This window comes from Knufia obscura (genome assembly GCF_036327395.1).
Source record: "Knufia obscura strain CCFEE 5817 isolate CBS 148926 chromosome Unknown scaffold_1, whole genome shotgun sequence".
NCBI classification, from domain to species: Eukaryota; Fungi; Ascomycota; class Eurotiomycetes; order Chaetothyriales; family Trichomeriaceae; genus Knufia; species Knufia obscura.
The window spans coordinates 16,924-43,877 of NW_027042687.1; the positions used below are offsets into that span (position 1 = coordinate 16,924).

The 26,954-nt window shown below is 51.5% G+C and overlaps 12 protein-coding genes across 12 annotated transcripts; 2 read left to right on the top strand and 10 right to left on the bottom strand.

The window, feature by feature from the left end:
• Positions 1–1,371: 1,371 nt before the first annotated feature.
• Positions 1,372–2,744, bottom strand: PMZ80_000007 (uncharacterized protein; the record flags this gene model as incomplete). The annotated part of the gene is made up of 3 exons (XM_064868462.1): positions 1,372–2,478; positions 2,531–2,634; positions 2,708–2,744. The coding sequence occupies 3 exons, from the start codon at positions 2,742–2,744 to the stop codon at positions 1,372–1,374; spliced, it is 1,248 nt and encodes a 415-aa protein (XP_064733959.1).
• Positions 2,745–3,300: 556 nt separating this feature from the next.
• On the bottom strand, positions 3,301–5,070 carry PMZ80_000008 (uncharacterized protein; the record flags this gene model as incomplete). Its single annotated transcript, XM_064868463.1, has 1 exon — positions 3,301–5,070. One exon carries the CDS (start codon positions 5,068–5,070, stop codon positions 3,301–3,303), a length of 1,770 nt encoding a protein of 589 aa, XP_064733960.1.
• Positions 5,071–5,456: 386 nt separating this feature from the next.
• Positions 5,457–5,981, bottom strand: PMZ80_000009 (uncharacterized protein; the record flags this gene model as incomplete). The annotated part of the gene is made up of 1 exon (XM_064868464.1): positions 5,457–5,981. One exon carries the CDS (start codon positions 5,979–5,981, stop codon positions 5,457–5,459), a length of 525 nt encoding a protein of 174 aa, XP_064733961.1.
• A 688-nt stretch (positions 5,982–6,669) lies between these two features.
• Positions 6,670–7,176, bottom strand: PMZ80_000010 (uncharacterized protein; the record flags this gene model as incomplete). The annotated part of the gene is made up of 1 exon (XM_064868465.1): positions 6,670–7,176. One exon carries the CDS (start codon positions 7,174–7,176, stop codon positions 6,670–6,672), a length of 507 nt encoding a protein of 168 aa, XP_064733962.1.
• A 1,152-nt stretch (positions 7,177–8,328) lies between these two features.
• On the bottom strand, positions 8,329–9,594 carry PMZ80_000011 (uncharacterized protein; the record flags this gene model as incomplete). The annotated part of the gene is made up of 1 exon (XM_064868466.1): positions 8,329–9,594. The coding sequence occupies one exon, from the start codon at positions 9,592–9,594 to the stop codon at positions 8,329–8,331; it is 1,266 nt and encodes a 421-aa protein (XP_064733963.1).
• Positions 9,595–10,039: 445 nt separating this feature from the next.
• PMZ80_000012 (uncharacterized protein) lies at positions 10,040–11,674 on the bottom strand (the record flags this gene model as incomplete). The annotated part of the gene is made up of 1 exon (XM_064868467.1): positions 10,040–11,674. The coding sequence occupies one exon, from the start codon at positions 11,672–11,674 to the stop codon at positions 10,040–10,042; it is 1,635 nt and encodes a 544-aa protein (XP_064733964.1).
• A 484-nt stretch (positions 11,675–12,158) lies between these two features.
• PMZ80_000013 (uncharacterized protein) lies at positions 12,159–13,787 on the bottom strand (the record flags this gene model as incomplete). The annotated part of the gene is made up of 1 exon (XM_064868468.1): positions 12,159–13,787. One exon carries the CDS (start codon positions 13,785–13,787, stop codon positions 12,159–12,161), a length of 1,629 nt encoding a protein of 542 aa, XP_064733965.1.
• A 2,288-nt stretch (positions 13,788–16,075) lies between these two features.
• MET22 (3'(2'),5'-bisphosphate nucleotidase) lies at positions 16,076–17,140 on the top strand (the record flags this gene model as incomplete). The annotated part of the gene is made up of 1 exon (XM_064868469.1): positions 16,076–17,140. One exon carries the CDS (start codon positions 16,076–16,078, stop codon positions 17,138–17,140), a length of 1,065 nt encoding a protein of 354 aa, XP_064733966.1.
• A 105-nt stretch (positions 17,141–17,245) lies between these two features.
• Positions 17,246–18,103, bottom strand: MRPL6 (54S ribosomal protein L6 mitochondrial; the record flags this gene model as incomplete). The annotated part of the gene is made up of 3 exons (XM_064868470.1): positions 17,246–17,619; positions 17,669–17,782; positions 17,833–18,103. 3 exons carry the CDS (start codon positions 18,101–18,103, stop codon positions 17,246–17,248), a joined length of 759 nt encoding a protein of 252 aa, XP_064733967.1.
• A 590-nt stretch (positions 18,104–18,693) lies between these two features.
• PMZ80_000016 (uncharacterized protein) lies at positions 18,694–20,610 on the top strand (the record flags this gene model as incomplete). Its single annotated transcript, XM_064868471.1, has 2 exons — positions 18,694–18,808; positions 18,860–20,610. The coding sequence occupies 2 exons, from the start codon at positions 18,694–18,696 to the stop codon at positions 20,608–20,610; spliced, it is 1,866 nt and encodes a 621-aa protein (XP_064733968.1).
• Positions 20,611–21,276: 666 nt separating this feature from the next.
• PMZ80_000017 (uncharacterized protein) lies at positions 21,277–21,789 on the bottom strand (the record flags this gene model as incomplete). The annotated part of the gene is made up of 1 exon (XM_064868472.1): positions 21,277–21,789. The coding sequence occupies one exon, from the start codon at positions 21,787–21,789 to the stop codon at positions 21,277–21,279; it is 513 nt and encodes a 170-aa protein (XP_064733969.1).
• Positions 21,790–22,976: 1,187 nt separating this feature from the next.
• Positions 22,977–24,178, bottom strand: PMZ80_000018 (uncharacterized protein; the record flags this gene model as incomplete). The annotated part of the gene is made up of 2 exons (XM_064868473.1): positions 22,977–23,087; positions 23,174–24,178. The coding sequence occupies 2 exons, from the start codon at positions 24,176–24,178 to the stop codon at positions 22,977–22,979; spliced, it is 1,116 nt and encodes a 371-aa protein (XP_064733970.1).
• Between the last annotated feature and the right edge of the window lie 2,776 nt (positions 24,179–26,954).

Consider the following 26,954-nt stretch of genomic DNA (forward strand, 5'->3'; position numbering starts at 1 on the left):
AGGGCCTGCCGTCCACCTCGCGCCCTGAAGTGAGGCGCAGTGTCCACTGATGCTACTTTGTCCGCAGAGGCTGGTCTTCATCTCGAGATCACCTGTACCGACCGCATCAACCACCAGCAATCCCTCGCCTCATACTACCCTTTCCCATCAACCTTCAAACACGGGCCTCCAAATCCTGGAACACCAGCCGATCTGCACGACATCTTGCTAAACTAGCCATAATGCCTATCACCGCCTTCCTCAGCTCTCCCAGCCCTCTTGCTCTCCTCACCACCGCAATCGGCACAGGAGGCCTCACAGTCGGTATATACAGCTTCATCAACCCCACCGCTGCAGCTCGAATCTATGGAGTGCCTGTCACAATACCATCCACCACACTAACCAACATCCTTTGCTCTTCATCCTCCTCGTCTACCGCGACTAGCGAGGCTGCAACCCTGGAAAGCCGTGACTTATCCTTTATCCACGCCCTGGGTATCCGGAACCTAACCACTGGTCTCAGCGTTCTAGTACTGAGCGGCTACTGGCACATCACGCTCTCCACATCATCACACGAGGTCCGTCAGGCCGTTCAACGCGCTCTGGGAATCGTCATCTTAGTCGGAGCCCTCGTGCCAATCGTCGATGCATGGGTATGCTGGACTGCTAGTCGAGAATTCGCCGAAGCACTCACGAAGAAAAGCAAAGCGGGAGACATGAAGGTTGGCGACGTGACGAACGAGGCCGTGGAGGTGGGCAGGAGAGCGGGAAATCTGCATGCTATGCGGAGTTTGGTCTGGCTGGCAGGTGCATTGTGGTGCTTGTTTGGGTGAACGCTCGTATGTATAATAACGAGCTCTTGCATGTTCGGTTTTGGGCGACTCGCGTGGTGCTTCGATATGCTGAGAATGAATGCTGGGGCTGTAGTTGTCGACCCTCGCATCTCAACTTGGATTGCTGAACCACACCCTTCCACCGCTTGCTCGCCACTATAGCTCCTTTGCAAGTACTGGAGCTGGCAGCAGATCGGCTGGTACCTCTCGGTTTCACACGCGAATGATCATCCGATGTGACTTGAAGGCAGATCAGCAGAGAAACCATCAAGCCCGAGGCAATGGGAGGGTGATTCTTGGAAAATTGCTATAGTACCGTCAATGGCAGAAGCTTCAAAGCGTCGGATCACAAAACGAACACCTTGTTCTCTGGAACCAAATAGCATCGTAAGTCAATATGTCATGGCTACACAGGATATCATACTCGCAATACAATAGTACTCCAGACATCCCTCGACATCGCTTCACGCCATGCAGATCCACCCAGAACGCCTCGAAATCGTGAAAACTCCCACTCTTGATATGCACCATATGTCAGTCATGATGTCCGCTCCCCAGATCACGTCCTCGTCTCGATATAGTTACTCGGGAACGTCCCCACCCTCCCATCCTCAGTCCTCCCAGTCCACCAGTCACTCTTGTTGTCCGTCCTTTGCGTGATAGTAATGATGTCTCCCTTCTTGAACCCCAGATCGCCATCCTGCTCAGCATCGAACGTGAACAGCGCGACGGCCTGGTTCGGGCCTAGATCCCTCGTGCCTGTGGGCTGCCTGAACACCGGTTTGGGTGCGCTTGGTCTGCCAGGTCCACTAGCTTGCGAACCAATTGTACTCGATCTGTTCCTGTTGTAGTTGCCCATGCTATCGAATGTCTCGTTTGGATTTGCTCGTGAGGAGAATGAGCCAGTATTCGTTCTGCCAAGCCCACCACCAGGCTGTCGATCGTAAACATCGTCGTTCCAAGTCGTCGCTCTTTTCGGGTTATCCCTGTATTCGTACTCATCATGTCCACCTGTTTGCGAGCCAAACGTCGATGACCTGTTATTCCTCACGTTCGCGCCGTAACCTTCTCCCGTCCGTCCTTCCCAAACCACATTGTCATGTGACTCGTCGTAGATCGGCATATCGTTGTACATCGCATCGTTCCCCCCATTCCCCGAGAACACCCTCGTATTCAGCACCCTCATCAACGGATCCGCAGCGGGCGGCGGCCGAACACCACCCTCGAGCAACTGCTTCGCCGTTATCCGTCCTCCATACATCTTCTCGTTCGCATCTCTTCTCTCGATCAACACTGATCCCTCCAAACTCACACCCGCGAACAACCCCTTCGTCTTGCTGTACGAGAAAATCCCCGCCACGCCCTTCAGACTAGCTGCGCCTGAAGCCTCCGCGTTTCTCCCCACTGGTCCAGCTGCAATCGAGACATTGCCTCCCAGCGTCACACTCGCTGCCTGTGAGAATGAGCGAACAGCCGCGTAGTCGTTGAGGATGAACACGAAGTCCGTGAGTTCGAAGCCGATTTGTCCACCAAATCCACCACCTGCGGTCGCGAGGGCGGAGGGTGCGCTCCAGGTACCGTCTGCGAGACGTGCGACGACGATGCCAGAGCCGAGACGGCCTGATCCGAGGAAGCCGGCTTTGAGGACTGTTACAACTGCGAGGCCCTGCGTAATCTGTTAGCTCTACCAGACGATTGACGTATTGGACATAGCACACCTTGCAATTCGCAAGCACGGAAGGCGGTATGATTTTATCTGGACCAAAAGCTTGTCTCGGGTCAACGAAGGATGTGAGGATCTTTCCTGCTTTCTTGCATTCGCCTGGGCGGTGTTAGTCTTGTGGTCTGAGCGCGGCTCGCGCGGCCTGATCGAGAGGCTTGTGCGATGGACGTACTCCTCATTGATGAGGGCAACGGATTGTTGAGGCCCATCTTGATTTCTGCTCAGAGAGCTGTTCAATTTCTGGTGCACTGCCGATGCGGGACGAGGTCGGTGTAACGAGTTGTGATGGGCGACTTTCGCAGGAAGTAGCTCGACTCGGCGTTCGGATAGTGCTGAATGGTGGGGCTGTGATGTTCAGCTTGCCCACGCAGGTAGTGACAAATTGACAGCTGTGCAATTGATGAATTGTGTTGAGTTGCTAAATGGCAGCTACGATCTAAGTTCATGAGCAGATAGAGCAAGAGCAAAGCACACGGACTGCTGCCTCGCAGCGACTGCGGCTCGATGAATAATAATTTCGCGCTTTCGCGCAGGTGCTGCTGGTGATGTCGTTCGTCATCTTCAGGCAAGGATGAGCGGTGATCTTAGCACGATTAATCCGCCGAACTTCCCCACAAACGGGAAAGTGCTGCCAAGAGACGCGTAGACAACAGGCTGTGTTTCCGCTTATCAACCTCGACTCGGAGAAGGAAGCTACCGAGGCGTCGGGCAAGCAAACTGGCACGTTTCCGCACTGTCTTTGTAGCTAATACAAGAATACAAACATTACCACAGGTCACGTTCGAGGTAATTGTCCAGATTTGCAGGCAAGGCGCCATTGTGGTCGACACAGTACTGCACTAACTGAAGCGCTGCTTCTGCTTGTTCGTGTAGTTCGGGGTATCGTCCTAGGTCGCATTCTTCCACTCTCCTCTTCGCCGCATCGAGTGCAGTACCGTTGCGACCTACCGCACCTACATCGGCGCCTGCCTGCAGCACAGTCACAATCTTGTGCAGCGCACCACAGTGTCTCCCCAAAGACCGCGTCAAGATGACAACCAAAATCGGATCCTCCTGGTAGTTGTTCATAGAGTCCACCTGCTCTCCTTGGGCAAGCAAGAAATAAAGTAAAGATGTCACACCTTCTCTATTCTCCTTCGTCAGCTTTGTGACAGCCCAATGGCATAGAAAGCTGGAGCCTTGCCCATGTCTGGAGACATTTTCGACCTTAGATGCAGGGCACGATATATCGTGGGCTCCTTCATGAAGTGCTATTTGTACCAGGCTGGCGGAGAAAAGCTCTATTATAGATTGCCATTCCTGGAAACTTGCATAATGGCCTCGCTTCAATAATTGACATAGCTGCCTGCTATCTATCTGGCAGCCCCATGATAGCAGCAGAGCCAGCGTCTCCATTCGTTCATTGAAGTGAGGGGGCCACGAGTGCTTTGCTGTAAAGTACTTCCATGCGTAGTCAAAAAGCTGCTGTAGTTCGACTGCGAGAGACATACGGCCACAATTCATGCGAGATTGTAGCAATCGAGGAAGTCTGTGAGAGATGGCCAGCGTAATATCTGGTCCTATCTCCTTGAAACTGCGCTCCAGTGAGTCGATTCTCCGGAAGTTATGAAGCCAAGGCCGTATGCATTGATCGCTCCATTGGTGCTCTACTGCAAATGCAGTGGCTTCCCAGTCCCTATACTTGCAGATGAACCAGTGGTACAAGAACAGCGGGTTCTCTATGATACCATGCAATGTGCTCAAGCAGGCAAGTCGGTCAGCTGTGACACGGCGAATTTGGCGTGGAATGTCTTTCAGCGCGAAAGGCAGCAATGGCGTCCATCTTGGCCAGGATTCCAGAGCCTCCAACAGTTCTCCGCTGACGATGGCCCAGTTTGTTTCACTATTTTTCTGATAGCCCCGGTGGTGTTCTTCCATTGAAGCTGCAAATGCTATGACACGGGCCACGACATCCGTCACCGTGATATTCGTGCCTACCGAGCATCTGTCGATCTCTTCGGCGTATAATCGCAGCCAAAACTCGCCACCAGGAGCAGAGAATGTGAAGGGCAAATTCGTGTCCAACCATTGACTGGCGGAGAGAAACGGAACCAGTGTCTCGTGTGTCAATGAAACCCGAGCCAGGTAGCCTCTTCGCCTCGTTAGCCTGTTGCCTTCAAAGATAAGAAGTAATGGGCATTCATTCTGCAGTAGCTCGTCAGGCGGTTCTATGTAATCGAGGAAGTCACCCAGTAGGGCCAAAATTCTACCATCATTGTTCTCTTCAATTACCGGCACAACCTTGTCTTTGAGTGCCGTTTCGAGAGGCATTGAGCGTAGGGCAGCATACAGTCTGCTGATTTCGACACCGACTTCACTTCTTTCATCATGCATTATCATGTGAAGCAGCATTGCTGCCTCAGCTCTCCGGCAGGGTTCGATCCTGTCCAAAATCCGTTGGTACATTTCTTCAACGCCCTCCGGCATCTGCTCAAGCTGTCGTTCGAGTGCTTCAACATGTTTTCCGTCTGTAAGGCCCAGAAGCAGTTCATCCATCGCGAGACGAGCCCAAAGAAATATTTCACGAGCTTTCGCGCGGAGCTTGTTCGACAACGTCTGTGGTAAAGCTGCATGGATGCTCATTCGATAATCTCCCCATTTACCTTCAGAATACAATCTTATGCTTTCATCATTGTAGCCCTGCACTGCCAAGTGGGGATGCTTCGATAGCTGATTTTTGAAGTGAGTATAGGGGCGGCTCGCTAAACACAACTTGATACCAGTACGACTCTTGAGCTCGAAGATCTTTCCCAACAACTCAGAAGCTGGCCCTTGAAATTCGTCTAGGCCATCAATGAAAGCACAAACTCTCGTTGACGAAGCTCTGATACTTTCACAGAGATCATTCATGCAGTTCTGCGCACTTTCGGTAGCCAGGTCACCTACGTAGAGCGCATGATCAGCGGGTAGAACAACTCTGGTAGGCTTTTGACTAGTTGCGAGAAAAGTGACCGAAGCATGCCTTGATTATTGTTTGCTGTATCTTTTCCTGCCCGAAAGTCAAAGAAGAAATGCACCACGGTCCATTTGTGTCCGTCTATCTCCAGGGTGGCTTTTGTCTTCTTGTCATCCGCAATATGTTTCATGAGGGTTGATTTTCCAGAGCCTGGTAAACCGGTGATCCAGTAGAAGCTTTGCGGACTTTCGAGCCATTGCGCGAACGAGGTGGTCCAAATCCACTTGACATACTCAGGTGATGCCGCTCTGGCATCTATTTGCCGTTTCCTCTTTTGCATGTCTTTGAAATACAGAGCCCTTAATAAGGCCGACTTCGCGTCGTTGTGGTTGGTGTGACCAAGAAGTTGGCTATCATGGCCATACACGTTCCCATTTATCACGAGGGCATTGCCTGAGGCTTTAACCCTCTTGTAGGTGTGAGACGCTCCATGCTGATCCTCGTTGTCCATATTGATCGAGCGGGACACAATCCGACAGCACTCAGCTAACCGGAGCCATCTGTTACATCAACATTCGGTCCGTAACGTTTATAACACTCACGTTGGAAGGAGCCGATTTCAGGCTATTCATCGCTCAGAAGCGTGGTAAAGAGAGATCAGTTCCCAGGCTTAGAGGCACAGCAGCGTCAAGCCATTCCCAGTGCGAATGCATCTGCAGGTACGAGCCTTGCATTCGAACTTCCTGGAGCTCATCCTAAGGATAGACTTGCCGTGGACGTCCAGCGCAATGTCACCAGTCAATCTCTTGACCGACATGATAGCGGGCGCAAAGACTGGATAAGTAGCCTGAAACGTTTTCAAAGCCATAGTACCGATGCGAAGTGGCGTTCGGAAAGAAGCAGGAAGAGAACAACGACTGGAACAGAAAAGAAATTTGGTACGGCTGACTCTAGTGGCTCAGAAAGCTGCGCTCTAATGTTTTAACTTAACCCTAGTAGCCCGCAGCTACCAGTCGAGCCAGTAACGCTACAATGATTCCAGCAGTCTATCTGTGGGCGGTCACCTTTCGAGCCGCCCAACCCCACCTAGCACAACGCATTCAAAATACCGAGTCAGTGTTCCCCTAAGATCTCCTCATGTGCTTTGTTGTTTTGGGATATAGCTCGATATAATAGCGTCAGTGCTCCACTCGACCACCTTATTGCTCAAGACCATTGGCCTCCGAACAACCTTGACAGATCCAAACCACCCCATCCCGAAGGCAACACCGCTCATCCACCTCAATCTTGTCATCCTCCCCATTCCCCTCCTTCTCTCCCCCATCACACTCCCCACAAACATCCACCACACCATAACTCCCACAACACAATCCCATCCCCTTCACATTCACCTTCTCCACTTTCCCCAGCTCTCTCAACTTCTCAAGTGCACCGCCCGAACTCGACGTCCATTTCTGGTCATCCCGAGCACAAGGTTCTGTCGACTCACACACCATACATCCGTTGAAATGATTAATGTCCACGCTCGGCGGACAGTTCTTCTTGGGTGGAATGTCCTGGCCTGTGATTTTGTCTCTGCATGGTGGGCAGTCGACTTGGCGCGGCAGCAGGTCGTTACCAGTAAGGTTCGTGGTGGCTAGAGGACTGGCGGTTGTGAGCATTCGTGTGAGGTAGATGGTTGCGAAGAGGATTGATCTGGGATACATGGTGAGGAAAAGAAACGTCTAGTGCTTTGGCAGGGTTCGTCTTCAGTTGGGGATTGGCGAAATTGTAATCGTCGTGTTCGAGGAGTATTTTATGGTCGTAAAGTCGATAAGCAGCTCGGGTACCACGGAGGGAAAGTGGCCTTTTATAAAGAAGACGATGCTGGCCCTGCGAACGCACTGTGATCAGTGACCGTGTAGCAGAAGCGTCATCCAAGTTTCCACCAAACGACATCGTGATTTGTGACAAGTAACTTCGGGTAGAAGTGTTCTCTGGTCATTGTCATGGTACATCCTATGGCGCAAAGCTCTTGAGCCGATACTGACCGTGTTGATCCAGCCAAACGACTCGTAGCTACTCAACATGTTCCCCGACTCCTGCAGTCTCGAAACAAGCCATATCCGTTGGTGACCCGGTCCCGAAGGATCGCGCAGAGGGTTTCATCTCACCCAGTACCGGTCCGAATCCCCCCAGCCAACCTCATCTGGGGGAGGCGGATTGCGGCTTCCATGTCGTAACTGCTACAAGCGGCCCGTTGGAAGTGTTCAGCCACAACCTACACACCTGGTCTCGTTCGCCTCCCCCGCCGGTCTTCATTTGCACACCTGACACTTATTAGAATGATTCAAATCGACCATCGGCGGACAGTTCGTTCTGGGAGGGATGATTTTTCCATTCTTGTCCAGGCATGGAGGTAGATCGTCGCGCTTGACGTTGGCGGCCTCGGCAGCGTGGGTGTGTGAGCCGTGATCGCCGGGGATGTGAGCTGGGGTCGCGAGCACAGCTGCGAAGCAAGCAGCAATAGTGAGGAGGTACGTTGTATGCATATTGAAATTCAGCTGTTGTGGCTTAGTGTTAATCGTGAATGCCGCAATCTTGGGCGATAGGGTCCGTCGAGTTTTTGCCTGAGCGACACCATACTGTTCATTGTGCTTGTGGTCTTTGTCTTCGGGCATGATCTGCCGAAATCGGATGTGTATACACGAAGGCCGGGGTTGCGACGAGACAAAGGGGAACAGATTGCTTTGTTGCTTTGCGCGACCTTGACTTGTTGAAAAGCCTGAACACGATCAGTGGGTTTTGAAGGCTAAAGAACAATACCAGCCCGTTATATTGTTGCCCCGATGCGAAACCGGCGTGGGTATGTTCCAATCTCAGTCGCTGCCCTCGTCTCCATCTTCCTTCGTCTCAATATACCCCTCACACATCTTGATGAACCTCTGCCTATACTCGTCACTGCTCGTAGTAATGCTCATTGGTCCCTTGTCCCCTCCCAGATCAACCGTATTCCAGAAGTTCACTAGGTGCGTGAGCATCTTCGCCTGCACCTTATGTTTCGCCCAGAAGAAATCAAGTATCGCCGCTCGATAGACGTGTTTCCCATCTGCACTTTTGACGCCAGTCCGCCACGTAGGAGGATCAGGAGGTGTGAAAGGCGGACGTTCCGGCGTCGGAACAGCATGTGGCGGTTTCTGAAACTCAGCTGACGTAGAACCATTGTTTCCAGGATAGGCTGCGTTGTCGGAAAAAGGGTTTTCGTGGTTCTGGTCCTCGTCGATCGGTTCCTGCTGTGATGGCGGCACAGGTATCCTCACCAGGAAAAGACTGTAGTCTACCGCGTTGGCACCCGCCAGCAACTCCGTGTCGCGCTTCAGCTGGTTGATTAAGGCCTCTGCTTGTGACTTGGTAAGCACAAGTTTGTCGTCGAATTCATCCGCTAGTTTGCTTTTTGTGGCATCCGAGGTAAGCTTGCCTTGTGCTATGTCGCGTTCAGGGAAGAAGTATGTGGTTGGCTTGAGATCCCAGGTATCCCACTTCCACGGCTCGATATCTTCGTCTTCCGGCCCCTGATGGCGCCTGTCCTGCTTGACGAATTCCTCTTTGGCGCGTCGTTCTCCCTCCTCTTGACCGACAAGTAGGTTCTCCATGACGATGTGGTGGCTTGGTGCGAAGCCGAAGAGGATGCCAGGACTGAGTCGGTATGCGTCGTCTGCTGCGAGAAAATCGGTGATCCGTATCAGCAACGATGAGAAGTTCTTCGTCATGTAGTCGACGTATGGTTCTAGGAGGTCATCTCTGAAATAGCTATGCTCAAAGTGCCGAGGCACAGATTTGACGAGGTAACTCTCGTCAGATGTGGTGAAGAATGTGCTGCCGCTGTAGCCCATATCGCCTTTCGCCTGCAAGGCGTTCTGCTTGTCGTCTTTGCCGCTTGCGAAGCTGGCAGCATAGGACTCGGCGTCTATGTTCCATTGAACCCGCAATCGATTGAAGAGATCAGATGCATGTTGATGGAGGTGTACCGAGTAGATCGTGAAAAAGGCTTTGATGGTCCGGCCGATGGATCGTTGCGTTCCTGCGTCCTCAGGGTGGATGATGGCGCTTGTGACAGACCGAGCGATCTGGTCCTTGCGAGACATAAGTTCAACGCTATGAGGTCCACGTTGCGGTTGCTCCAAGTATTGATCTGCAGACTTGTTATGCGGCTCTGGTCCGGTGCTGTGGTCTTGCTTGGCGCTGATGCAAACGATGCTCCGAGCCAATCGGACGAGTCTTCTTGAGTATTGGGATCTTTTGTCGCATACGGGCGTTGCAATTCGAAGTGATGCAGATTCGATCCTGAAATTAGCTAGCTGTAGATATGCAATGCTTCGGGTCTCTGCGCTGGAAAAAATAAGTTTCGAAGAAATTTGGTCGTCGCTTCCCGAGGTCGGCGAAGCTGATGAAACACAATCTGACGTCAGTTAAGGTTAGGCGACGAGGTGCGGCCTGGGCGGACGCCAGGTTGTTGCAAGGCAGAACAGGAAGCCCGGAGATGGTCTCCAAGCAATCCGCGACATGCTTTGCAAAAGAAATTCCGCTGTATCACCTCCGCACTCTGCCCTCCACAACGACTTCTCCCCGCTGGACATTGACTTTCCATCCCTCCCTCATCAGCATCTTACTCACAGCAGGTCCTATTCTGCCAATACCCTGCGCACTATGCGTTCCTACTCCAACAATGATCTTGTATCCAGAACCAATCCCACCAACAACATATTTTCGATCACCTAGTGCTTCCCACCAATCTTCAACACTATTCTTTGCTATCCTTACAGCATGTTCGACAGTAACGCCATGCAGATCAAGGCTGTTCGCAGTTGATTGCTGTCCTACGTGTGCGTCCGCTGCTGATGCCATGAGTTGTTTGTGCCTCTTTCTCTCCTCGTGTCCGACCGATGCATAATATGCTGCTGCACCTCCCATGAGCTTGTCTGATTTTCCGCGACGATATGCACTAGATGCTTGCTGGAACGCGCTGCTCGCTTGTATTGAGTGTACGCCTGCTCTACCCAGGAGCAGCGAAGGATCAATAGTACTGGTAGGTGTCCGCAATCCAGATCTTTTCTTCGGCTCTTCGTCCTCCGACAAATTGACAGGTACGTACTGTGGGATCAGTCTTCCTATCTCGCTGGGCTGTCCCGGACTTTTCACCATGGCATCGAGGAGGTCCTTGGCTGCGGAAGGATGCATTTGGGCAAGGAGCAGGGCCCCGTAGATGTATTTGTCAGAGGTACCCTCGCACTCGAACTTGAGCTCAGCGGCCTGTATCTGGAGGATCTCGTCTGACCAAATCTTCGCCGATTGTGTTTCAGCCTCCTTCGTGATGAGCGATCGTATCGTCAAGGCTAGGCTGCCGTTGTTCTGGTTGTATATTGAGTGGACATACTTTGTTGACATCTGTGTTCTTGAGGCGACGAAGTCGACATCGTCCATTGCGTTATTCCAGACGTTGCGACTCGAAGGTGCAGAACTTGAAGAATTGGGATCGTCGGAGAGGTAGTGGCTGTCATTCTCTTGCTTTCGTCGAGTCTTCCTTGTCTTCGTTTTTCTTGATCCATCTCTTGCGGCGAATCCATCAATTCCTCTCAATACTGGTGGTGGCTCGTATTTCTCGTCGATATCATCGTGAATGAAGGAGAGATTGAGGAGTTCATCGACTGATCGCTGCAGGTCGCCGTCACACTTAGACAAGGTCTCCGTAATCTGGACTGACTCAATTGAAGGGAAGAGTGTCTTCAACCATCGTTCCTTATCCGACGTAGAAGCATTCTCCAGCCCTTCTGGTAGTGTATTGAAGTCATGATAATCGGTATTGGTGTCTGTCGTTTCGGATGTGGTCAAGTCTGAGATGCCTGTTGTCACGCTGGCGAGATTATCCTCGAGGTTCTGCTGGTTCGTCCTTGCTATATCGGTGTTCGGGTCGCTATTTTCTGTTTGCGGTATGTCTTTGGGTATGGGCGCAGCCAATTCCAGTTCTTGTTCAACCACAGCCTGTTCCTTCAATCCATCTAGTATCTGCTCTAGCTGTTGCCGATGCTCGTCGTTATTCAGGTCGAAGTCGCTTGCAAGTGCGAAGAATAGGGCCTCATCGAGCGGTGGACAGTATCGCTGACGCAATTGCTGGTCTGCGATTAGAGAGCGGATTAGGCAGATCATCCAGGTTAAGTCGCTTGACATACCTCTTGGTCAATCATGTTGAGTCTTGTTGTCGAGCCTCCTGGGCGCAAAAGCTCTACAACGCACGGCTGTCGTGCTCACTCCTCAGGTATTCTGAGGATCTCCACGCAATGCAGGTCGTGTGAGGATGAGAGTACTTGGTAAGAGCCGTGAATACATCTTCTGGATGGTCTGGGGGTCTGGTCCAGGTTTCTGTGTGTCAAAAACAAAGTGTAAATACTGGCTGCGAATAGACATCTTCGAGTCTAGGTGTAGAAGTGGGGAAAGTAATGATGCGGTTCGCGGAATCCACGATCTCATGCAAGGAACAACTGCGATAACAGATCTTGCACGTCATCGGCTGGCGAAAGGCAGCACATCAATTGGAAACAAGCAGAAGCCAGAGAAGCTTGACCGTATGAGGATATATCATCATTCCGAAATATGCATAGAGGTATCATAAATTCATAGCTCACAATCAACTGCTCAATGCTCAACGCCGTCCTCAAACCTCTTTCCACGTGTATCCCGTCCTCATGCTCGGGTCAGGTGTCTTCGCGGCGTTCTTGTCGGCAAACGGGTCATCGTCGTCCGAATCATAATCAGTGTCACTCTCTTCGCTTTCAGCTGGCTTCGTCTTCGTGACAGCGGGTGCTCGTGGTGGCATCGGGATACTTGTCGGCCGCGGTGGCTTCGATGGCGGGTTCATATCCATTGTTGCAAATCTCTTCTCGGCATCTCGTATCGCAGCGTCTTCTCTTTGCTTCTCCCTGCGCGAAAGGTGCGCTGCCTCTTCCATCTCCGAGTCTGAGTCATCCTCCATGCTCTTGTCCATCACTTCGTATGCCATGAGGCTGCCGATCAATCGTTCGTTGGCGTCAATGAGACCGCCGAGTAGTTCTTCTGTTTCGACGAACTGGATGTATCGAAGGATCTGCCTTCGCAGGTTCTTGCAGGTCTCGAAGCGCTTCAAGCACTCCTGATTGTCGCTCACACGCTGATTCTCGCGGTTCACCAGCTTCATGGCGTTGTTGAGGTTTGACGAGGCGACGGATGATCCAGCAATGGCTTGTAGAATGGCCGGTCGTTCCTTTTCAAGGTTGAATATCTTGCTTTTGTTCTTTTTATCTTTCTTGACCTTGTTCGTGCCCCATGTCGACGAGGACGACAACGATATGGGGTTCGACTTCTGCCGTGAATGAGATGGGGCCGCCTCGGTTATGCTGCTAGCTCGGACTCTTCGCATCTCCTCCTCTTCGTCTCTCATAGCTGCTTCTTCTGTCTCTCGAAGGACCTTGCTCTGGTCTCGGCGTTGCTGAACAGTCTGTTGCTTCTTCTTCGGCAGCTGGTTGTATAATGATTTTGCGCCTTCGAGGCCCGGTTGTTGTGTAGCACTTGCAACCCACTGCCCGAATAGACTTCGGCACTTCGTTTGAACTTCCTGGTCAGACATCGGGTCTATGGCGGCGATTCGTAACCGTTCCTGCAATGGCGGGTCCTGTAGTATGGCCCGTTGTAGTCTCTGTCCTCCATTTTGTAGCAGACCATCAAGGATGGTTAATGCCCTTAACTGCCTGTGCACACTTCCATATTTCAGCTTCTTCCTTAGCGACCTTGCAACTTCCGAAGGGCCTGTGGCTTGTAGCTTAACAACTTCGAGTAGGTCTGGGATACCGGCAAGATCGTCTTCTTCGTAGGTTTCAGAAGTGAGCTGTTCGACGTGGACGGATATGGCAGTGAATGGTTTCTTCTGTTTAGAATAACGGTATCTTGTCAATATCTGATATCTCCTTTTTGATGTGCAATAGCAAATGGCAGCATGTTTCAATTCGATAAACAGGCGCTTGCAACCTCTTTCACGAGGACGTCTCCGGGGCTGCAGCACATATTCGGGCAGGGTTGGTAATGTGGTAGGGTAGGCGTCGAAGGACAGTCTTCGTCTCTTCCGTGAGCACTGGTTGCAATCGCTGGGGTCATCTCCGAGTAGGGGAGCCGACTCTGTACGTCGATGTATGGCTGCTACCTTCTTGGGAGGACTATACTGTAGTGCTTCCAGTGGCAGCTCAGCAATTTGAGCATCCGGCGTACAAGCCGGTGTTGACACCAGCAGCCAGGTGAGAGGGTTCTTCGACATGGTGCCAGGGCTGTCGGTAGCGTTGTTTGGGGACGTGACGAGGGAAGCAAGACATACACCCAAGGTGGAGGAGCACAGAACAATATATGGAAAGCACTTACCGAACTCGAGGAGAACATTATTGTGGATCCTGTGTATCAGATGTGTGAGATATGGAGTCTCGACCTGCTAAAGGAGGTGTACACACAAGTCGCTGCAGAAGGGACAGGAACTGGGAGGGGAGGTGTAGGCGGAGCGAACAGTCTAGTTGCCGGTTGTGCATCGAGTAAAGTGGGAGACGAGCTTGCTATGCGAGCCTGACGGTAGCCCACCATGATGAGCCTGAAACTCAAAAGCGATGCACCGCGGCTTGACAGCCACTATGGCGGCTTAAGGTGGAGAACGAACTAGCTGTTCAGAGCACACCGCACTGGCCACAACAAAAGCCATGCAACAACAACCCACCCCTTTTATGATCCTGGACTCTGCTCCAGACCTGATGGCTCCTGGCTAGCTGTGGCTAAGCAGTCCTCCCCTGTTTATCGCGCTTCACTCTCCACCATCGAATCTTAAACCAGCCCAATCCTCTGGAGGTTTTCAGGCAAATTTGGGAAATTGCCAAAGCAGGAGGTAGCATATTGGGTCAGAATGAGACGTGTATGTTGCCCTTGATATACGTATTATCAAGTCACCGAGCACAACGATAGGTGCAGGACGGGACTGAACCTTAGTGCCATGTAGACTGTTAGTGCTGACAGAAATTGTTCGATGGTGTTCGTATCGAATAGTCATTCATCCTTGTTCGTACGCTACCCAACGGATGGCGAGCTACGAGATATGGTGCTGCATGCACCAGGTGCATGACTCGCAAGGATGCCGGCCTTGGTACCAGCCTGATATCAAAAGTCTTGGGAAGCAGTCCTCCTCTACCGTATTACGTTCGGTCCTCTCGACGTGTGCTAAGCGGTATGCAGATGTACGAAGCCTTCGGGAACACACCATCTTGCGCCACCAAGCACTACGGGCCACGCAGGGTATCATTCAGCGCGGCCGTACCGCGGTACTCGTATTTGTTCTCGGGCTTCGAAGGGCATTAATGAGTAGAGTAGGCTCTATTCTAGAGCTGTGTTGAAACTCGTCTGACAGCAGTCTCGACGGTCATACCATCTCAGCCGTCGTTCAGCCTGACTACATCTGTGAAGCGTGACCTGAAATTGGGTCACGTCGAACACAAACCTCGTAGGACGCCCAGATCCGGTCCAAACGGCAATCTTGACAGCGATCATCTTGAATGATCAGTCAGAAGTTGGGGGCGGCACATCCTATCTACTGTACCTTCAAGCGAAGGAGCGGTCCAGAGTGCGCCGAGCTTCCTCCCGTGATTTAAAGCATTCGTATCGTCGTCCATAATAATTGCGCGCGCGCCGACACCACACTCCAGAGACTTACGTTTTACGCGAAGGAGCAAAGCACCTTCTGTAATGCGCTATGATATTGCACGGTCCTGTTCATGAGGTGGTCGTTAAGTTAATCCGTAGCTTATTTTGCGAGTTGCGCGATCCGATGAGACGAGCGAGCTACTCCTCCTGTATATGGACTAGAGCCGGCAACAGGCATGTCCCGGAAAAATCGCCACCCTTGCTGCCATCGATACTGCCGCGGTTGCGATCCAAGTCCGCCAGACCACAATCGGCCAGTATTCATACTGAGGACGAAGCTGACAAGCTTGAGCCCGTCTGTACTCTTTCATCTTGTCTCCTTGTAACACAAACCGGCAGTCATAAATTCGGCCGACTGCTAAGAGGACAATTGGCGGGTTGTCGGAGTGCAGCTGTGGTGTACGAAGGTGACGAATGATCAACCCCATGCTCTGGAAGGCAAGTGTGCTCGATGGCATCCGAAGGAACGTGACGAGACTTTGCACCTGCAGTGCACGAAACCGTGCAGACGCCGACTCGCCGAGCTTATCACAACATCAAACTTGAACACCATGACGGTTGCACTTGCGTCCGCACAGCTTTAACGACTGTGTGACTTCCTGTTTTCATCGCATGACAAACGATAGTCGGACTTCGAAGAGAATTGTTCTTGCATCCTTTGCTTTCATCGCCGTAGTCATCGCAGTCATTCTGGCCCCAACCCACCACACTCAACAATTCTTTCGTGTCGCATCAGTCCTTGTACATGTTCCACTTCTTGGCAACAGAGCGGTGAATAAATCTTCTCAATCCTACGCTTCAACAGCCACTTCGCTAGACCGGGTCGTCGGAAGCAGTAGTACAAACGCCAAAAGTACACTCACATTGAGAATGGCTTTCGAGAAAGAACTCAAGGTCGCTCAGCTTGCTGTGGCTAGAGCTAGCATTCTAACAAAATCTGTCTTCGCCGAGAAAGCAAAAGGCACGATTTCGAAGGAGGACAAATCTCCTGTCACGATTGGTGATTATGGTGCTCAGGCATTGATCATTGCGGCTATCAAGCATAATTTTCCAGAAGATGAAGTGGTCGGAGAGGAAGAAGCCTCTACTCTGAGAGAACAAAAGGAACTAAGCTCGAAGATATGGAACCTAGTCAAAGACACAAAGTTATCTGATGAAGATAGTGATACAATGCTCGGAGGTCCTCTGAAGACAGAAGACGACATGCTCAACGCTATCGATGCAGGTAACAGTGCGGGAGGCGCCAAAGGCCGAATCTGGGCTTTGGACCCGATTGATGGTACAAAAGGTTTCTTGAGAGGAGGTCAGTATGCTGTCTGCCTGGCTTTGATGGTTGATGGAGATGTCAAGGTCGGTGTTCTTGGCTGCCCGAATCTGCCCATCGACGACTCTGAGCCTTTGAAGGAGGACATGGGCGCCGCTGCTACCGACAAGGAAGGATACGGTGTGCTCTTCTCTGCTGTTCAAGGTGAGGGTGCTCGTATTCAACCGCTGACTCGAGGAGCACTGTCTGGAGGCCACTCAATCTCGGTCAAGAAGGTCACAGATGTCACTCAAGCCGTGATGTGCGAGAGTGTCGAGGCCGGTCACTCAAGCAAAGGTGACAATGCTGAGATCGCACAGAAGCTTGGCGTGACTGGCAAGCCCGTGCAAATGGACTCGCAGGCCAAGTATGGTTCTGTCGCCAGAGGTGCTGGTGATATCTATCTTCGCCTGCCTGTCAGAAAGGACTACCAGGAGAAGATCTGGGACCACGCTGCCGGAGATCTGATCGTTCGCGAAGCTGGTGGTCAAGTAACAGATATCCATGGCAACCGACTCAACTTCAGCATCGGCCGAACCCTTCGAGACAACAAAGGTGTTGTTGCTACTCCTGCCAACATCCATGCCCAGGTTCTGAAAGCCGTGGGTGAGGTCCTTTCCGCAAAGATCTGAGGTCTGCTCGGCGCTCAAGAAGCTAAGAAGCAAGGCATGAAAATATAGAGTATTTGTACAGCATGATTGTACAGAATGCCAGGATAGAATAAACGTCGTCCCAGCTCATTTGATCTTCTTCGCCTTCAGTTTTATCGTCTCATCGTTCACAAATATTCCTTTTCCTTTGTACGGTTCAGGTTTCCTCCATGCTCGGATGTCGGCCGCAAACTGCGTCAGGGCGTGTTTGTCGACTCCTTCTAGAAGTATTCTTGTAGGTTGTGGTACGGTAGCTTTGACGCCCTTCGGTACGGGCAGCTCGACTGGATGTGCATATCCAAGCTTCAGTGACACGAACTTCTGTCCTTCATATTCAGCCTTCTTCGTTATCGCGGTATCCTCGATCGTCGCTCTGTAGCCAACACCGACCAGCCTCAAAATGCAGATGTGACCTTCAGATACTCCTGCGATTGAGTTCTGTACATGCGCTCTCATTGTTCCTGTCAACACCGTCAGATTGTGCCACTGCTGCAGAAGCATTCATCTTACCCCACATCGCCCTCTGATGCTTGATCTCTGGATCGCCAACTGTTATCGACACTTTCCTGTCCGCTTCATCGTAATTTGCGAAGAGGTATGGGGGCAGATTGACCGACAATTGACCTTGAAGTGAATCAGCGGAGGCCTGAGATCGTAAATCTGCTTCTTCCTACCTTGCGGACCTGTCACTTCCATCACGGATGTCGGCGCATCAACATTTCTGCTTCGAGCTTGCGACTTTGGAAGACCATAGAATCTGAGGCTGACGTCGGGAGGGATCGATATTGGCGCCATACCAACTCGTGAGGACCGTGGTTGCGATGTCGAGAAAGATCTCCGGGCACCCTTCTGTATGGCCGGTGCTAGGAAGCCAGGTATTTCGTGTGTGAATTGTGCTTCATGCAGGAGGCATCGCAGAGGATGCCGGAAGCCTGTACAGGCCATCGTGGGAGGTGTACGGTTTCGTCGGCAAAGATGTTTCCTGGAATCGAGAAGGTATCGTGGTCGCTGATGATGGCGCAGACGTCTAGGTTACCTATTCCATGGACAGCGATGATATGTCAACTCTCCAGCAACATTTTCGAGATGAGCTGCAGCTGAACATGCGACGACTTGAACCCTGGAAACCGCACTTGGCCAAAAGGGGTAAGGCGGCTACGACGCGCAACTACTTGTGGAAGGAGCAACCAGCAAACCTCTACGCGTGCCTTCCTCATGAGCAGCATCTGCCCTGGAAAGTTTGCACAGATAGCCATGGCTGCCTTGAAGACCTCCAAGATGTTCAATCAAGTCAACGCTGCGACAGGACTATCATCCGAGTCAGCAGTGTTAGTTCAAGATATCGATAGCAGAAGTCTCAAAGTGACATTGACCTTGACGACACTCTCGAGGTGTGATCGACGGCAAGGTACAAGCACGCTCGCGTCTTGGACCGCAATCACAGTTCCAGCCGCCTAGTCAATCAACCAATCATCTCCAATCGACCTCCGGATCAACCACCTGATCTATACACAACTAGCCTCAGATCCTTTGATATGATCGACAACAAGCTCGGATCGATGGCAGGCGCCATGGTCTCTGCAACACTTGTCCTCGTCCTGTTCCTGTTGTTACTCAGCACACAGGTTTCTGCATCCAGCTCAGCCTTAGGTAAGGTCTGCCAATACTATCTTCGTGGAACCTATTGACAAAGCAATACAGCTTGGAACCCACACCAGTCGGGGCCGTTCAATCATGTCGACAGCATCTCCGACCTCTTGACAGCACCAGCTGGGACTGAAGCGACATCTCTGGTCAAGGCCAAACGCATCATACAAGCTCTCTCCTCGTCGCCCACGTGCGCACATGCTGCAACTGCCAGGCTGCTCAAGCGGTGTAAGCTAATCAAGCCGGAGCACGAGACATCGGAGTCCGAGTTACAAAAGGAGAATGCACAGGCCGCCTATGGCATCTTAATGGCACTCTGTGAGACACGACAGGCTCGCGTGCCTATTCCACCAGCCTGCCGCATCTTCGAAACCATCCTTGATCGTCCGATGACAGATTCCACGATCGAAATTGTGCGAGCAGAGGAGATCCAGTCGTGCTCGAACCAACTGTACCACAACCCTTCTTGGACGAGCCTGATGGCCTTCAAAGCTCAATCCAAGGATCTCTGCGATTCGTCGCGCATCGACTACCAGCGAGAAGAATTGCTCGAGCACTTCCGACAAGCAACAGATGTCATTCCGGACATAATCGATGCTCTGCGAGGCCAACAATACGAGAGCCAGCTTCTCATGATCAACGTCCGCGATAGCGCTGCCGATGTGTTGGCATCTCATCAAGAAGTGTCGTTGCTGGTCCAGGAGCAAACACAGCAATCCAAGGAGCAGCTTCAACAGATGTCCACGTTCATAGCATCACATATGCAACAACTGAACGAGTCAGAGACGTCCTTCAAGTCTGCTGTGGCAGATGCTATCCGGCACGCTTCGACAGATCTGGCAGTCATGCAAGATCAAGCGGGCACAGTCAAGGTCAATCTGGCCGAGATCTACATCGCTGCAGCTGAAGCCGTCTCAAGCATATCTGCCGACGTTCAATCGTCATTCGAGCTTATGATGCAGCAGACGAACAGCATCGCCGAGCAGATGATCAACATGGCTACGAATGGACACTTGCAAGTCATTCAAGAGAGTGTCACACAGGGCAGGAATGCGGCGATTGAGTTTGCGACCATCCAAACAGCACAGGCTGAGATAGCCCAAGCACAGTTGACCATCAGTCAAGAAGTATTGCACACCATCGACCACACCCATGGCAGGCTTAATGAAATTCAGAAGGCCGTCGACATGCTTCCGACATCCTGGTTCGATACTCTTCACCACATCCGAGAGAAGGTCATTCGAGTCCAGACGGAGGCCAAATATGCAGCCACCTTCATCGTACCATCAATACTGTTCTTGCTCTTTGGCCGGCCACGAGCAGCCGTGGTAACACTTTTGAGCTATGGTGAGATCAGTCCAAAGAACCCGCGAAATCAAGCTAACTTCATGGCAGTCCTCATTCGATCTATTTGGTCGATCTCTCGATCTGTTCAATTCTCGCCATCTGACATCTACATCTCCACCCAAGACCTTCAAGTCATCGGTCTCTGCCTCATTGCTGCTGCATGCGCAGTGACCTCACTCGGATATGCCATCAATACTTTCACAACCTTGCTTACTCGCGGCAGAACGAGAAGCAGAGATGCCGAGTCACCACAGATCCTCCCTATATCTTCGAATACGACACAGCGCACGCAATTGACCACTTTCGAGAAGGTGGCATATCTGCCACGACGGTCACCAAAGCAAGCTCTTGAGCAGTTCAGTCGGTCCACAACCTCGACTGCCAGCAGCAAGGACGTTGCTGACAGCGTCACAGACCGCTTCGCTCGCGCCAAATCCGTTCCGGTCGACCTTCCATAGGCCACATCTCTGGACTTTTCACAATGTTTCGGCATATCAGGCGCAATCGTTCTGCTTTCGGCGTTTCTCTGAGATTACCGACACCTCTTCACCTAGAGACTGCAAGACTTGGTCCACCTTGCAGCAGTCACGCCTATTTGCCATTCCATGCGACACTGCTATGCTGAATCACGACCGCCTTTGAGCGTCAGAGGATTCCGACTGGTATCTCTTTCTTGGAGTCGGGATCCAACACAATGCGGCTATTTGCCGGTGCTACAGTACGATATGACATGAGCTGAGATGCCACATTTCTTTGGATATACACATAGCTTTACGAATCTGATTCAATATGTTGCGTACACAAAGGTGCTGTCTCTTGGCTTCTGCATGCTGCTTCATCCGTGCCGTGCGCTGTTGTAGAGCGATCGGTCTTCAAAGAGTACCACAAAAATCATGCTCGTTGAAGGACGAACTCACTGCAAAGTACTCCTCACTCTCCATTCTGCTACATAATGCTGCGTAAATCTCCTGTTCGTCAAAACTGGAAAAACCATGCGGGTACCTCCCAGGTAGGCTCGGCGTCCAGACCATCACAACATACCACACCCTCAAGGCACAATTCGAAAAGACGCTTCATGACGATGGACATGTCTTATCATCTAACACACAGGGCCAATTCTAGTTTCAGGCACTGCCATCTCCACCACCATTGACCGGCGCAGCCGTAGCCGCAGCATCACCACCAGCAAGAGCGTCAAAACCAGCGATATCCAATACGGTCTTGACATTGTCACCCCATGCAACCAACCCAGCATTCCTCTGCCTCACATCCCGAAGCTGCCCCCTCAAAATCTCGAGCTCAGCTTTACTTTCCTGAACCATCTTCTTCGCCCGCTTATACTTCCGCTTATACCGATCCTTATCACCGAACACGGGACCGACTGCGGCTAAGACGTCATCTTGGGTGACTGACTTGCGTTGTTCTCGGTTGGGGGCGTCGGTGGCGTCGGTTGCTGGCCAGAAGGGGAGGGAATTGTATAGTTGGCGGGCCCGGGAGATTGTCGGATTGTGGAGGATGTTCAGGTCGGAGTCTGAGTCCGTGTCTGTGTCGATTGAGGAGACGGATATGTTGGAGTCTGCTCGTCGGCGTTTCTGGCCTCGGGTGGTGGTGGAGGGGCCTGGTTGTTCTGATGCCATGTTCGAGGGGTGTGTGGGTGTTCTTCGAGCTCTTGCAAGATGTCAACGGGTGAAAGGATTTGATGCAGATGTGCTTGACTTACCTTGGGGAGGACCTCGTGGGTGAAGAAGCAGTCTTCACTTCAAATATGGCACGATAGAAACTGTCGTGGATGTTTCCAGATTGCCTTGCAAGTAAAAAGACTTTTTGCAGAAGAAGACCGCTGTCACCATTTTGTACCCCTTCGATCAAGCTTACTTGGCATTCTGCTCAACTTGGTAAGCTCAGGCCATATCAGCCAATTGACGATTCTGGCACACCATGTCTTTGAGCACCGACCAGATCAGCTCGTTGAGTCGTCTCTCTTGCGCTTTGCCTAGCCTCCCTCCGAGACAGCATGCTGATCTGATCTGTGCTGGAAGCCGCCATCATTCAAGCTCTCCGGCCGAGAGGACACCACATAGTGCTGCCAACGAGGAACAAGCGAGCTTGGAGGTCGACGCTTCGCCCATGGATCTGATCATCTATCCTCACCGGATCGTGAGAAGAAATGGTCGAAACACTGGTGTTCGTGGGCTCGTTGGCTAGAAGCAAGACGCTAGAATTGGCAAAAGCCAAGACCAAGACCTGGCTTGTCTCGGGTCAAAAGAAATCGCAGATGATGGACAACGCTCTGATTGCATGAAATGAGATAGAAATGTGCAGAAACAGCCAGAACACTTTGTGACGCTCGAGAATGGAAGACTCTTTGCTGCTTTAGGCAGATCTCATTTGTGGTGTGGTTGTCATCAGGACAGCTTCAACGGCGAATCCGTTCTTCTGTCATGCGCAATTGATATTCGCGTCTGCCTGCGGGAACATATCGCGCTAGCCGTTTCGTCTATCCGTCTATAGGTCCACGACCCAACCTCTTCACCGCTCATCTTCTTTCGTCTTCTCCAGTAGATCGCAAGCGATCGTAAAGCATCTATCTCCCTCTAGACTTTCGGTGCGGTGGTGAGAAGCTCTTATCCTGGTGAGATCTGTTGACAGCTGCATAGTCCAGACAATTATCCCGAGCATCACTCCAGGAGAGGTCAGAGCCAGGCATCATCACCTATTGCAGACACAACCACACGAGGCTTTGGTTCTCGATGCTTCTGTCCATGTCCTTAATAGGTTCCACCACCTCCCGCCGCCGAAAGGACTCGTCGGTGTCATCCATGCCTCAGAAGTCTGGCCATACCTTGCTGTGGCCCGCTGTGAAGTGCTCAAATTTCCTTCCTCCATTAAGTTCGAAGTCGATGATTTGGCAGGTTTCTGCATCAATGCCAAGTAGCTACGCAATACGTTAGTGCGATGTTCGACAGCGAGCACGGACGCCAGGCAGGGCTTTTGCCGAAGGAACATCATTGCTTCACTTACAATTCGCTTCCCCACCTCCGTTCTGCGACCAGTCGTATAGGCAATGCGACAGCAGATTGTCACCCAATACCGTACTTTCCACGTGCCACCTGCGCTCTGGATATTTTGCTGTAACTTCTGCGCGGTGATAAAGCCATGTCGCTTGAAGAAGAGGCTGCTCTGCAAGGATGTTGCTAAAGCAGATAGTAGCTGTCCAGCACCCTCTACTGGGTCAGCAACCTCGAAGGTGTGGAAGCTGTCACTCGAAGGTGGCCCACATTTTCTGTACCAGACAACCATAGGCGGACCAGAACCCGGCTTCAGAAGGTGTTCGTGTAAATCTTCCTTCCCCCAATATAGCCTCTCATCGGCATAGATATCGAGCTCTTTCGGAATTCCGGACGCAAACATGGCTGTGTCGCTTGAGAACGTCAAGAGATCGTACATGCCGCCAGAGATCTGGATAGTCTTGCTCCAGGAGAGACTGAATGCCAAAATCGATCGAAGAAGAGGTAGCCGCGTTGTGATCTTCAATGCTCGAGACGGCATGAAATACCTTAGGTCAAGCGAAGTGTTTTTGGCGAACATTGGGAAGGCTTCCAGGTACCATCGGGTTGACACAAACAATTGCTCGATGTCCTGAGGCAAGTAAACATGAAATTCGTGCTGGTGAGTCTCACAACTTCGAGTTGTTGCGCAGTCTATGCACGAATGTTTAGCACCACCGAGGGCCAAGGAAGCGCCACATCCTAGTTCTTTTCGCGTAGTGCTGAAAACGATGCCGAATATTTTCTGTTTGATCTCCAGTGGAAGGTTGTCGAACGGAGGATTGTAGGCAGTCTGGTCTGCTGTAGTCACATTCATAGGTTGCACAGCGTTCGGCCCCTGGGGATAGGGAGGAACACGCTTCCATTTTGGGATCCCGTTGCCATCGACTGTCATCTGGCTGAGAAAGGTAGTGAAGGAGCGCGCCTGGCCAGTCGAATTGTGACCAAGATGAACCACGATTGTTCGGAATGCATCCATGTTGGCAGATTGTGCGTGCGTCGTTGTATGTGGTAGATGGATGTGAGATACCTGTGCTATGTCAGGGTACGGATTAACGCAAGGTGATCAGATGTCTTGGTTTGGAGCAGAAGTAAGGCTGCGAGTTTTGCCAAGACCAATATTTCACTATGAGGTGAAGGATCAGCATCGCTCTATTGGTTGCCTTCAGACCTTCCAAATCCTTCAGTGCCTGTCTACGACTGACTACCGCAGCCACTTGTGTCCCTAGGACGCTCTTCATAGAGCATGAGCATATATGTAGCACTTCTGTATGGTTGAGTCCAGTCATGCTCGTCTGACACCGAAAACGGCCGTTACAGATGCGTCTCGCCGTATCAGTCTGAAGCTGCACTTTGGGGAGGACTGGCGGAACAGTGCTGATAAGGTTGTTTCGGCAAAGAGCCCCAAGCAGTTTGCTGATATGTAAATCTGCAAGCGTGACTCCGTGAGCTGATCAGCAGGGATCTTGACTCTTGTGAATCATGATGCGGACGAGCTTGCGCGTACCAGTGTCGATACAGTGATTCTATAAGAGTGATGTTAGTATTTGCACTAACGGCAGACGTGCCGTCTCGAACGACCTGTCCGTGTAAGCCGACGTACCAAGGAATACTCCTCGCTGGTAGTACCATCATCGACAGTGACATGGCACGCCACACAAACCCAGAAATGCACCTGACATCGTGGCCCGCTGCTATTGAGCTTCGTATCCAGGTCTCGTACATTTGAGAAGGCTTCACAAGGGAAGACATGACGCGCCAAGCAGTCCACAAGACCAGGAAGGTATGTTCCGGAAACCGAGCTGTGGTCGACGTCCTTCAAAGAGGCTACCACCAAGTGCCACATGGAAGTAAATGGCCGATATGGGCTAATGTTCATCCCTCCAGCATTCTTGTTGCGCCGCCAATACTGCGTCTCTTTTAGCCGGACGTCAAGACGCCTAACGTGATCCATGAAATATGGGAGGCAAGTAAGCGTTGAGTTGGTGGGCGGTTTCATCGTGACAATTGGTGATAGCGAGCGAGTATGTCGCAAACAGGTTCTGATGATGCTACCAAGCACACCATGTTGATCCGCCAAGTTCGTGATCGACTCAGCCGGATGATCCAAGTAAATGATTGTCCTGCGAGCGAAGATTGGTAATGCATCTGCAAAGAAGCTTTGCGATACGAACAGCTGAACCATGTCCATAGGCATGTCCAGAACGACAGCCTCCTCTTCTATGAAGCGGGATCGTCTATAGTGACTGCGACAGGTAGCTCCAGCCTCATCACGTATTCCATCAAACAGGAATCCCAAGCTCTTGTGACGTAGTTCTGCAGGCATGTCCATAAAGCGAAATATCTGGTTCGTATCAAGGGCGATGGCGTGAGTTGTGTCTGAGGGTTCGCTCTCCGTTATCGTCATGCCTCCAGCTTGGAACCCGGTTGAGTTCATGCGGAAGTATGTTGTGGTAGACAGGAAACCAGCCAGATCGACGACTTCCTCCACTTTGAGGGTCACAGTACTGCCAATGCGCAAGACCAGAACAGTTGGTTGCTCCATACTGAAGCTGGGTATCGAAGACGCAAGATCTGTGAAATGTCACAGGAAGATGCTTGTCGGGTAGAAGGGTAGCAGACAGTGTCGGAAGAGTAAGCTGTGCTAGGTGTGAAGGCTACAAAGGAATAAGAGTCTGGAATAATGGACTCGTTGATATACCTTTCAACGAGAGGAAGGCTGCAGGAAGTTGACCGATCTGGGGAGGCAAGTGAATAGGACATTGAACAGGACATCAGCGCAGGAAGAGAGGTCGAGATGAGCTCGTTTATGCTCCCACTGCGTCGCTCAATCTTAAACATGACCTCAATACTTAGTCAATCTCTAGTGATGGTGAGGTTGAGCTTGTGGTACCGGCGAACCAAAGACGACCAGAACAACAGTCATAACGATGGGCACTCAAGCAGGCAGTTTCACACTGTCGCCGTCGTTCGTTATAATTTGTCCGTGGTTCTTTCAGGCTCATGGCTAGATAAGTCGATGCTAGCACGCGCCTGAGCCCAGCAGAAGGAGACTGTTGTCGAGCTTGCAAGCTTTGCTCCGGTTCCAACTTGTCCTGCAGCAGCTGAGCCTTATGGAAGGAAGCAGTAGCACTGGGACAAGCTTCATGCCTCAATGATCTGTGGTCGAACACAATAGTGTCGCGTCACTGTGGTAAAGCTCTTTCCGCTCAAATATGTGTCTTAATGGTTCGTAGCTTTCCAACGCCTTCGCGGCGTTCTGACTTCGTGCTTTCCACATCCTTCCCATAGTCAGAGAAAAGGCAGCCACGATAGTGTCAAGACATCATCAGGACAATCGGTGCCAAACGCCAGTCAAGTCGTGGGCGAACGACGTTAGGACATTCGAAGCAATGACAGATCATGCGAGAGAAGCTGCGCATCGGAGAAAGGTTCTTGCGTGCCGTGCTTGCTCTTCTGCACTGATGCTTTGCCCTGCTTCAGCCACTATAACATCAGATTGTATGGACCAAACTCCTCATCTTACCGGTACGATATCGGGAGAACGACGGAGTAAATGCATAGCAAAGGACAAGACGACATGCTATATCATTTTTCGAGAATCTCGAGCTTCCTTGTCTGTGAGGTATATAAGTCTGCTCTATGACTTGGCTGCTCCCATGGATAATAAAGGTCACGACCACTGAATGAGCCTTGCAACAAGCTCTCTAGCGAATCTGACGGCATCCTCCTTCGTCTCCTATTCGATGAGATGT